Source organism: Candoia aspera, chromosome 1 (genome assembly GCF_035149785.1).
Source record: "Candoia aspera isolate rCanAsp1 chromosome 1, rCanAsp1.hap2, whole genome shotgun sequence".
Taxonomy (NCBI): Eukaryota; Metazoa; Chordata; class Lepidosauria; order Squamata; family Boidae; genus Candoia; species Candoia aspera.
Genome location: NC_086153.1, coordinates 273,404,958 through 273,417,359, shown reverse-complemented (window position 1 = coordinate 273,417,359; position 12,402 = coordinate 273,404,958). Strand labels below are relative to the sequence as shown.

The 12,402-nt window shown below is 44.2% G+C and overlaps 1 protein-coding gene across 4 annotated transcripts in view; it reads right to left on the bottom strand.

Moving 5' to 3' along the window:
• The window catches only part of FUT8 (fucosyltransferase 8), a 119,671-nt gene that overhangs the window by 38,252 nt on the left and 69,017 nt on the right, over positions 1–12,402 (bottom strand). For all 4 annotated transcript variants that reach the window (XM_063289762.1, XM_063289766.1, XM_063289763.1 and 1 more), the window contains one exon: positions 6,873–7,110. In XM_063289762.1, the coding sequence (XP_063145832.1) occupies positions 6,873–7,110 (238 nt within the window). The remainder of the gene's footprint in view (positions 1–6,872; positions 7,111–12,402) is intronic.

Here is a 12,402-nt window from a genome sequence, read left to right as displayed (position 1 = left end):
AGGCTACCTAAGGGACCATCTCCTCCCCATCACATCAGCCCGTCCCACCCGGTCATGTAGAGAGGGCATGCTACGGACCCCGTCTGCAAGAGAATTCTATCTGGCGGGGTCCAGGAGGTGGGCCTTCTCTGCAATAGCACCCGCCTTTTGGAATATCCTTCCCCTGGAAATGAGATTAGTTCCCTCCCTCCTGGACTTTAGGAAACAGCTAAAGACCTGGTTTTGTAATTATGCCTGGGGCGGGAGGGAGAGTAGCCATTTCTGGGGATGGTTAGTTTCTTAGAAGGACCCAGTTCTGCCTGCAAATCATAAAGAACTTTTAACCTTTGAGGTTTTTATTATATTTATTGTATCTGTATTATAGGGTTTTATAGTTTTATATTTTTATCTATCTTTTATTGTAAACCACCCAGAGTCCCTTTTGGGAGATGGGCGGTGATAAATTGCATTAATAAATAAATAAATAAAATATTTTTATGGCAATTGTAAGCTCTGTAGCGTTATTTAAGTCCAGCATTAAGTGAATTTTATTGTGTGAACTGCTGTTTCAACTCAGAGCACTCAATGTGATCAATTGCATGTATTTTGGTTTTTTATAAAAATAATGCAAAATATTCCAGTTGAAAGTAAGATCTTCATTTCTTCCAGCACTAAATTTAGAAGGGCTGTGTGTGTGTATGTGTGTGTGTTGTGTGTGCATATGTATACATATATATATACATATATGTATATGTATACACACACATACACATGCATACACACACACACACTCATATATACATACATACATACCCTAAATTGAGTCCTGGAGATAGGGAAATAAGGCCATCCATAAGCAAAGTACAGATTTCCAAGTGTTCCAGAAAAATCTTATAAAAAGAACCCACAAAAAGTCATGACAGAGATATAGGCAATGTTCCCTCTAATTTCTGACATGCTGTGTGCAGAAAAAAAAATGTTTTGTGCAGCTTTTCCCAAACCAAATAAAAATTTGCATGCCACTATATGAATATACAAGTAAAGTGCAAATACATGTTGTAACAGCTTGCTAAAATGTTTACATATTTCTTAGTATGGAATTAAGTATGTGCCACCAAGTCATTGTTGACTCTTAGCGGCCACATAGATTTTCTCCATGACAATCCCCATGACAATCTCAGATCTTCCAATGGTGCACCCATCACCACTGTAACTGAGTCCATCCACCTTGCTGCTAATCATCCTCCTCTTCTCTTTCTTTCCACCTTTCCCAGCATTAGAGCCTTCTCCAGAGAGCTAGGTCTTCACATAATGTGTCCAAAGTAGGATAATTCAAGCCTGGTAATTTGTTCCTTGATTGAGAACTCTGGGCTGATTTGTTCGATGACACATTGGTTTTCTTGGCTGTCCACAGGAATCTTCTCTAACACCAGTTCAAAAGCATCAATACTTTGTATCCTGTTTCTTCAAAGTCCAACTTTCACTTCCATAGAGTGTCACAGGGAATGCCATGGCTTGCATGATCCTGATATTTCTTAGTAACTAAGAAATTGGGACTGGAATTTCTGTCGCTAAGCGATGTGGTTGTAAAGCATGACATCACATGACCACAATGCTTAGCAACAGCAATTACAGCAATCCCTTGTGCCTTTGTTAACAAATCAAGGACCTATCCCGATCCAAGCCACATAAGGCTTGGTCCCTCCCAGCCCCGAGCCTCAGTAAGGTAAGGGATTGCCTGCTCTTCAACAACCCCCACCCACCTATCTCTCCCCCATTTCTGCCATTTTGGCCGCCTTGCACTTCACCACACTGCCAGCCTTGCTTCTCTGCGCTTTGCTCGCCCTGCCAGCCTGCTGCCCTGTGCTCCGCTTGCCCGGCCACCCTGCCAGCCTTGCCATCCTGTGCTCTGGTGGACCTGCCGGCTTTGCTGCCCTATGCTTGCTGGCCATGCCATTCTCCAAATAGAAGCTTTCCGAAGATTTTCCAAAGTATTGTGAGAACAGCCTACACAATTTGGAGAATGGCAGGGCCAGCAAGCACAGGGCGGTGAGGCCGGCAGGCCAGCAGGGTGAGCAGAATGCAGGGCAGTAAGGCTGGCAGGCCGGCAGGGTGACAGGGAGAGTGGAGTGCAGGGTGCCAAGGCTGGCAGGGTGACGGGGAACAGAGTGCAGGGTGGCAGGGGCGGCTGGGTCTTTGCACTGTGGTGCTGGGGTGGCTGGCCATGGCACAAAGCTTGAGGCAGCACTCTTCAGCAGTGGTGCTGGGGCTGAAGTAGAGGCCTGGGGGCAGTGGCAGCTAGCTGAGACTGCTGAAGGCCCTGGGTCTCTACTTCAGGCCCAGTGCCGCTGCTGAGGAGTGCCGCTGTGCAGGGCAGCCAGAAGGGCATAGATGGGGGAGGGGGACAGGTGGGGGGGGGGAGCTGAAGCACCCCTGCAGCCTTAAAGTGTGCATGGGCTGCCAAGTGCCCAAAGTTTGATCATGTGACTGCAGGGGCGCTGCAGTGGCCATAACTTCGGGGACCGGGCGTAAGTACCATTCATTCAGTACCACCGTAACTTTGAAAGGTCACTGAATGGATGGCCATAACTTGAGGACTACCTGTATTTCTCCCCCTCTAACAGCAAAAGGCTGTTTCTCCCCCTCTAACAAGCAAAAGCCCCCTAGAGTCGGACACGACTGGACTTAAGGTCCGCATAGTTAAAGCAATGGTGTTCCCCGTAGTAACATATGGCTGCGAGAGCTGGACCATAAGGAAGGATGAGCGAAGGAAGATCGGTGCTTTTGAACTGTGGTGTTGGAGGAGAATTCTGAGAGTGCCTTGGACTGCCAGAAGATCAAACCAGTCCATCCTCCAGGAAATAAAGCCAGACTGCTCACTTGAGGGAATGATATTAAAGGCAAAAGTGAAATACTTTGGCCACATAATGAGAAGACAGGTCACCCTGGAGAAGATGCTGATGCTAGGGAGAGTGGAAGGCAAAAAGAAGAGGGGCCGACCAAGGGCAAGATGGATGGATGATATTCTAGAGGTGATGGATTCGTCCCTGGGGGAGCTTGGGTTGGTGACGACCGACAGGAAGCTCTGGCGTGGGCTGGTCTATGAAGTCACGAAGAGTCGGAAGCGACTAAACGAATAAACAACAACAGCAGCAAATATCCTCAGTATAGGAAATTTGGTATACCCAGGAGAGGGAAGATGATAAATAGCCTTTTTAGTTAACTCAAAGTCCAAACATTCCAGTTGTAGTTAAACCATCACCATCCCCGACCCTTAAAAGTCATCAAAGGACTATGTTGCTCAATTATGTCATATCTAAACTGCACATTATTTTGGAAGCAGGAGCAAAAAATCAGTTTCCTGAAGGTGTAATGGGAAAAAAAGCTACTGTTTGATTTCCAAACTACTCCAATTTAACACAGAAAAAATCCTACTGATAGCACATTCCTATAACATAGTCCAATAAAGAAACTACTAAGAAAACTTTGAGAGAAAACAAGACAGAACAGTAACTACGGTATACAGATAACATGTGATACTCATAACAAAGCTTAAACAAGAACCAAAAAGTACTAGGTTAAATACTGAACCCTCAGTAAATAATGAAGGAGGTCCTGTGTATCTCAATAACTTTTTTCTTTGATTGTCTTCCAGAAGAACATTATACTGTAAGTAAGAATTAGAGTTGCAAGTTTGTAGCATGTGGGATTTTAGTTCTTGTGTCAACAGGAAGCAGAATCAACTACTAAAACAAAATTTATTCCTGACAGCCAATGGAATGCTGGGGAATACAAAACTAAAAAAAAACTCTATTCTGTGGTCTTCATATATACATCAATGTAAGATATGGGATTTAGAATATAAGCAATATGTTGTTTTCAATGCTGTATTTTTGGAATAATACTGAAAAGTTATCTCGCCCAATTAAGCATTTCAGAGTTTATTTCCTGTTCATTTAATCAAAGGTCAACTGGACCCCTGATAGCTTAGTAAAATTAAATGCCATTTATATATATTATATAGATATAACTATGTGTACCAGCTACCTTTACATGTGTTGATGCTTTTCATTTGGTGGATCCTGCAGTCTAATTCAAGGAATCGAACCGAACCTGAAAACAAACCTGAAAACCGGTTCAGAAAGTACTGTTTCAGAGAAGCAGAGCTAAAGCCAGTCCAAAAATATCTTAAATGTCTTGAATTCAAACTGATTATTTAAAAACTACAAGCTGGTTCAAAATACATGGTTATAAATTACATATATTTTGTTTTCCTTTGAATAGGGGGAAAAAAGTTTTCTGGACTGCTAGTTCTCTCCCCTTACTAATACCAAAAAATAACAATTCATCTAATTAAAATGTAGGCAAATTTGGATCTCTATTAAAAATGTATGTTTCAAATGTCATCAATGCAATTGTTTTTTAGTCAGCTATCTGGTAATACAGATGATTACCCTGTACTACTTTTCTAATGAGAATTCCAAGAAGAAAAGAAACTTGGTCATAGTTAGATCTAAAAATATATTGGTATCTTTACTTTTTTTTACAATGGAACACAGAAAATGAGATCATGTTGTTGTTTATAGTAATTGCTTATTATATTCAGCAGACTTCTGTATTCTGGGCTGGATCCTCTTGAATGCAGGGCCTGGCATACAGCATGGGCTTATTACTGAAGAAAGGGAATGGGGCAGTAATTGCTTATGGAACCTCCCCCACCCCCCGTTTTCTGTGTTCCAAAAAATCCGCCAAGCCTCCAGAGCAGCACATAGGGGCCTAGACTGCAGTACTGGACTGGGGAGGAGACTGTTGGAACTGATCACAGTCCTCTCCTCAGCAGAAGACTGGCTCTAATCCTTACTAAACTGATTTCTACATTATTCGAACAGCTCTCCCCTACTGGTATTTCAAAGGGTCCTAAAGACCTGGCTCTTTGCCCAGGCCTTTGGCAAAGGCAACTGATGCCCCTTTCTTGCTTTCTGTTCTCCTCCAGGTTTGTTTTCTTTGCCCATTGTTGTTCTTTTGTCTTGTGCTGTTTTTGTGTGTTCTTGTATTTTTTATTTTTAAATGTTTTTAACAATTGTACACCGCCCAAAGTTGTTGCTGGGAGTAAAGTGGCATATAAATTTAGTATGTTGTTGTTGTTACTCCTTTTAAGCTCTTTATATATAAAACAGCTCTCTATAGTTAAAATCTTCAATGTTTTTACTAAATTTTGTTTTGATAAAGATGTATTAGAAAGATGCTTCATTTGGATGCCTTTTGAATATCAGCAAACATATCGAATACCTCTCTTCAATAAGACCAAAAATGATGTTGAAGATTATCCTAATGCTATTGGTGATACAGATGGTTACCAGTCATATTATTCAGCGGCATAATACATCTTATCCTCAGATGGCATGAACAAATAATGAAAGCCTCCTCAGTTTATCCAACACACCAAAATTAGAGCAGCAGCCTATACAGACCTTTACTTTTATGAGATACCTTTGTAAGACGGTTAATTATATTCAATCACTTCTAACCAAAAACCATATATAGACCATCAGGAAACCATCTATACATTTTGCAGGACATTTAAACTTTGTGGTCTAGCTAGTACATTTACAGTGTTATGAAATTCTTTTTATTCTCTTGCAATGGCTCCTGAAAGCCAATGGAAGAGTACTTGTATATTGCTCATTCCACACTGAAGGGAAAAAAGCATAACAGATTCACACACACAAACTACATTAGTAAAAGGTACACCAAATACCAGGTTCAAGCAGGTATATCTCTTTAACTTGGGACAAAAATGAAAAAGGAATACTTCACCCTTTCACAATGACATTTATTGTATGTGGGATGAACTTCCAGTCAATAATAGAATGGGAAGAGTTGTACAACACTTCAGATTCAAAGGCAGAAAGGGGCTTCAGATTGCATAGCAGTATCTGTTTGCTACTCCTAAAAGCAACTGCATCTTTACCTGGGAAATTGGTATGTTATCTGCACATATCAAAAATATAATTATGTTTTTATATCCTATGTCTTATATGTCTGTTCTGGGGAATATTTGGTAATAATAATGCATCAGTAACAAGATTGAGAACTAACTCATTAAGCTTAGCCAAATCACACTCCTCTGGGCTGAAATCTATGAATCTATGAAACAAATAGTATCTCCATCCAAGAAATCAATATCAAACTATGACTTTGCAATATCAGAGAATTTGCAAAATGTTTGCAGACATTTTGTGAACAAAACCTATTTCACTGTTTTCATTTATTTGTAAAAATTAAGATAGCAAGAGGGAAAGGAGTCCTCTTGGGTGACTGACAGGTCCACTTTCTAATAATGACAGTTTCAGTCATACTCCTTTGGAAAAATCAATTTCCTAGAGCAGGATCTCATACCATGTACTCAGAATAGCCTTTGCTAAAATGTCTTCATTCACTCTTGTTTGGGGATTACTTTTAATTATGAAAAAGTGTTTCCCTGTCTCCCAAAAATATAACTATGTAAATTTTAGGGGGTACATACAAATCACCATCAAATCAATAGTTTAAATGGGGTCTTCCCAGAAAATTGGGAAGGTTATGTAGAATAAAAAAGAAGCAAAATGGTCTGTGTTACTCACCTGACCTTCTGGTAGACTTATCTAGTCAACCAATAAAAATATGGAAAATTCAGAGAAATGCCTATACTTCATAATAACATTCATGTTATTTTTCTCCATTTCTAATTCTTCATTTCAAAATAAAAATATCTGGTACCTTACAGCTACAATAGAGAGGTATAATGTGTTTCCTCAACTTCTCTGTTACTGAAATAGTTGATAAAAAAATTCTCTCTTAACCTATCTATTATACAATGAAGATAAATAACTGTGTACATCTATGACACTTACCTGACCAATGTCCAGTAGTACTTCCTGATCTATCAGTACATGTCTCACTCACTGGCCTAAAAACAGTCTCCCAGCCTCCAGTTGCATAGCGCCAATTCTGAGATTCCAAAATCAGTGTCCTTTCAGTGCCATATGCTATCATGAAGCAGTAGACCACGTGATGAAGTTGACAACCATAACCACATCCTTTGTTGATATTGCATACTAGTTTCTTGGCTTTGCTACAATCCTTGGGGTTCTATGAACAATAAAGGGAACATGTAGAAAAAGTAGATGCAGAAGATTTTTTTAAAAATAAATATGAGCAAAAATTAAACAGAAAACATTATTTATATGCAAATAAGACAGCAGAGTTTATGCTACACTAAAGTTCTGACAGTGAATATAAAATGTTACATACTTTCCAAATACTCTTTAAGGGAAGCCCCAAGTACAGCACATTACAGTAGTCTAACTGGGTGGTGATAAGGGCATGAGTTACTGTAGCCAGTCCATCATGTCCCAGGTAAGAATGTGCCTTCAGAGACAAAAAACTTAGTGTTCCATTGAAAATTATTATACACATATTTTCATGGGGCTGTTTGTAGTTTATGAAAACAGAGGAAAATTATTTGGGTGATTTTCCTCAGAGGACAGATAAAAATCAAATCAATATGGGATGATGGGGAATTTAAGAGGTGCTTCTTCTTTTGCTTAAAAACAGCATTCTCATACAGCAATGATCAGAAGATCAGAGATTTCCTATTGTCTAAAGAACACTATGATAACAAAGGGTGGTTGAAAACAAAGCAAGATTCTACTTGTCCCCCTGAAATATCAAAAATTTAACCAAAAAGGCACACTAATATCTTCCATTTTAATATATGAGGAAGTGGACAGGATCCTCCAGACAGTAAATGCCACCACTTCTCATCTAGACCCATGTCCCTCCTGGATGGTGAAAACAGCTTGGGAGGTGATGTGTGGTTGGGTCTAGGCAATGGTTAATACATCCTTGAGGGAGGGGGTGCTTCCAACTGTCTTTAAGGAGGCGTTGGTACAGCCCCTCCTCAAGAAACCATCGCTGGACCCTACTACATTGGACAACTTTCATCCAGTCTCCCACCTCCCCTATTTGGGGAAAGTGGTTGAGAAAGTGGTAGCGTTGCAGCTCCAGAGGGTTCTAGATGAAACAGATTATGTAGACCCCTTTCAGTCAGGTTTCAGGCCTGGATATGGAATGGAAACGGCATTGGTCGCACTTATGGATGATCTCTGGTGGGAGCAGGATGGTGGCAGTGCATCCATCCTTGCTCTTCTTGACCTCTCAGCAGTTTTTGATACCATCAACCATGGTATCCTTTTGGGGAGGCTCAGGGAGTTGGGGGTGGGTGACATGGTTTTGCATTGGTTCACCTCCTTCCTCCAGGGCCAGTCCCAATCGGTGGTGATAGGGAGTGAGAGATCTGACCTTCAACCCCTCTGTTGTGGGGTGCTGCAAGGCTCGGTTCTCTCTCTCCTCTCCTCTCCAACATCTACATGAAACCACTGGGTGACATCATCCATCACCACGGGATGAGGTATCATCAAGATGCCGATGATACTCAATTGTTTAACTTCATCCTAAGTAAGTGATGCTGTGACCATCCTCTCTCAGTCCCTGGGGGCTATAGGAGTCTGGATGGGGAACAACAGGCTTCAACTGAACCCTGGTAAGACAGAGTGGCTGTGGGTCAATGGCTCTTCCGTATCCAGGACTTTGTCATCTTTGGTTCTGGATAGGGTTGCACGGCCCCAGACAGACCCGGTGCGTAACTTGGGGGTCCTCTTGGACTCACGGCTCCTGCTCAAAGAGCAGGTGGCAGCCATGGCCAGAAGGGCCTTTGCACAGCTTTGTGTTGTGCACCAGTTACACCCTTTCCTGGATCATGAAGGCCTTTGAACGGTCACTCATGCCCTTGTTATCTCCCATATAGACTATTGCAACGCGCTCTACATGGGGCTACCCTTGAAGAGTATCCAGAAGCTTCAGCTGGTCCAGAATGCAGCCACGCAGGCTATTTTTGGTGCCCCTAGAAGGGCACATATAACACCTTTGCTGCACAAACTGCATTGGGTACCAGTTTGCTTCCGGGTCCAATTCAAGGTGTTGGTTATCACCTTTAAGCCCTACATGGCATGGGACCAGGCTACCTAAGGGACCGCCTCTTCCCTGTTACATCAACCCATCTCACCCAATCATGCAGAGAGGGCATGCTGCAGACCCTATTGGTAAGAGAATTGGTGGGGTCCAGGAGGCAGGCCTTCTCTTCATTAGTGCCCACCCTCTGGAACACCTTGCCCCAGGTGGTGAGGTTAGCCCCACCGCTACTAGCCTTCCAGAGGAATTTGAAGACCTGGCTCTGCCACCTGGCCTGTGGTGGGGAGGAGAATAGTCATGCTTGGGTTGGCTAGTGCCTTGAAGTACCCATTCTACACAAAGACTAAATGAGATCATAGCCATCTGGACTTTACTTTTATTTATATTTATTAGCAATGTGTAACTCTTTTATAGTGTATTTTTATATATTTATTGTTTTTGTGATTATTTTGTTGTAAAACGCCCAGAGTCCCTCTGGTGGGAGGAGATGGGCGGTGACAAATTTGATAAATAATTTTTGTTGTATATTCATTTAGTCGCTTCTGACTCTTCGTGACTTCATGGACCAGCCCACACCAGAGCTTCCTGTTGGTCATCAACACCCCCAGCTCCCCCAGGGACGAGTCCGTCACCTCTAGAATATCATCTATTCATCTTGCCCTTGGTCGGCCCCTCCTCCTTTTGCCTTCCACTCTCCCTAGCATCAGCACCTTCTCCAGGGTATCCTGTCTTCTCATTATGTGACCAAAGTATTTCAGTTTTGCCTTTAATATCATTCCCTCAAGTGAGCAGTCTGGCTTTATTTCCTGGAGTATGGACTGGTTTGATCTTCTTGCAGTCCAAGGCACTCTCAGAATTTTCCTCCAACACCACAGTGTTAAATAAATAAGTAGATAAATTTTAATACATGTTTTGTGAAAAGCAGGACATAAGTCTCTTATGAGAAGTATAATACAAGTTAGTCAGCACTTTTGCAATTTAGGAGATTTAGCATTTAAGTATATGTTCATGCTAAAAACTCAAAGGAATCACAGTCATAAGAAAATAAATGTACATACATTTTTATTAAATATATTGGATTATTAATATTTGTGAATCAATTTATATAGTCACCCACTCTTCACACAACTCAGGTTGGCATACATCATTAATAAACAACTCAATAAAAACAACAAAATAAAACAAATCTAACCCCAAAACAAAAACACATGAACACAAAGTGCTGGGAAAATGCATCTAGCAGAACATACCACTCCCACTGTCAAATGCCGGGGTGGGGGGTGGGGAACAGGTCCTTAATGCCTTTTGAAAAGGAAACACAATCAAGGTCAACTAAATCTCAGGGGAGAAGCTGTTCCAAAGGGTGGGAGCAGCAACAGAGAAGGCACGTCTCCTACGCTACCCTCCTGTCATGCGCTGCCTACCTCTGAATAACGTTCAGACACTGGGTTGCAAAGCAGGCTCTGGTTTATTTCAGGATAGGTACAACGTTGTTAGAAAAAAGCTGAGAGTGACAGGAGCGCGCCGGTGCGGGGTTTAAATACCCCGCGCCGGTCAGCGCCCCCTCGCTCTCGATCACGTCACCCCCCTTTGTCCCATGTGTTGCCCTGCCATTGGTTGAGGGTTTCCAGGATCGCCCATCCTCCGGTTTTCAATCTTCTGCTGATTGCTTTCAGCTGGGCGATCCCCGTTGCAATTGCCGCTGATGGCTTGGGTGGCTCCGTGATCCGTTTATCTATTGTCTATTAGCCGTTAGTCGTTGTGGGTTGATGGCTACTTAACTTGTCCCCCTTCACCTATTTCCTTGTCATTGTCATGAGTGCCATTGCGCTGATGACTTTAGCTCAACGGCACTCATGACATACTGCCCCCTTTCCGAATAGTGTTCTCCCCCGGGTTTCTGGGTTTTCCCCTTAGAGCTGTCAAAACGCCACATTTTTTTTTTTTTTTTTTTTTTTTTTTTTTTTTCAAAAGTTCCCGCCGGAGTAGTTGTCGCCCCTCCCTTTGCTCTTCCCTCTACCACGTGCCTTCCCAGGGTGTGTCCATGGTGCGCATGCTCGGGTTCTGACCTGGCGTGCGCATGCTCCAACCACACCCTGTTTGTTTGGTTCAGTTCGGCGAGGCGAGAGGCGTGGCTGGTCGGGTGCTGCTCAGCTCCAGGTAGGGCCCTTTTTTGCTTATTTGGAGTGCGTCGCCTTTGTTGTGTCTCCTGGGCGTTGCCCCCAGGTTGCCCTGTTGACTTGCTTGCCACTCCCCCGCGGCCAGGGGGCGGGGGGAGGGTGCTGGCGATCGTTTGTCACCACCCCGTGGGCCCGGGGCGGGGGGAGTGAGTCCCGGGGGGGGGAAGGTCCACCCAAGTCGCGGGCTTGGGGGGGGCCCTTTCCCTTGGGGCACGGGAGGCGGGGGGAGGCCTGCGGGGGGGGGGGTTGGTTTTGCTGACCTTGATTGCGGTTTGTCGGGGTATGCCCGGTGAAATGCTCTGGTCAGGTCAGGCGCGTTAACGTTGTGCTCCGCCACCCATTCCGGGTGGGGGAAATGTTTCCACCTGACCAGATAGTGTAGAGTTCCTCGTTGCTTACGGGAGTCGAGGATGTCCCTGATCTCGAAGTGGTGTTGCCCGTCGATCATTAGCGGTGCGGGCTGTGGCATGCTTGGGTGCCATCGGGAGGAGGTCGCCGGTTTTAGGAGGCTGGTATGGAACACCGGGTGGAGTCTCCGGAGGTTGTGTGGCAGGTCCAGGCGTATTGCTACCGGGTTCACTATTTGCGTGACTCGGAACGGCCCGATGTACTTAGGCCCCAGTTTTTTCGAGGGTTGGGTTGACTTTAGGAACTTGGTGGAGAGATAGGCCATATCCCCCGCCTGGAACGTCGGTTGTTGTCGCCGGTGCTTGTCGGCCTGCTCTTTGTAAGCAGCCTGTGCCTCCTTCAGCGCCGCCGTGATTACTGGCCATGCTTCCGCGATCTTCCGTCCCCAGTCGCTGGCGTCCACCTGGGGTTCCGGGGGTTGAGGTAGCTCCGGTATGGGGACGAAGTCGCGCCCCGAGACTACTTCGAACGGGGTTTTTCCCGTGCTCGTGTGGACGGCGTTGTTGTATGCGACTTCGGCGAACGGGAGCAGTTCAGCCCAGTCGTCCTGGTGGTAGTTCGTATAGGATCGTATAAATTGCTCTAAGGTGGCATTAAGAACCTCAGTGGCTCCGTCCGTCTGCGGATGCCAAGCCGTAGACAGGGCCTGTTGGGTCCCCGTCAGCTTCAAGAAGGCCCGCCAGAATTTGGAGGTGAACTGTGTGCCCCTGTCGGTCACCACACGTGCGGGACATCCGTGTAGCCTGTACACGTGGATGAGGAAGAGTTTGGCTAGTTGTTGTGAGGATGGGACTGACGTGCAGGGGATGAAGTGGGCCTGCTT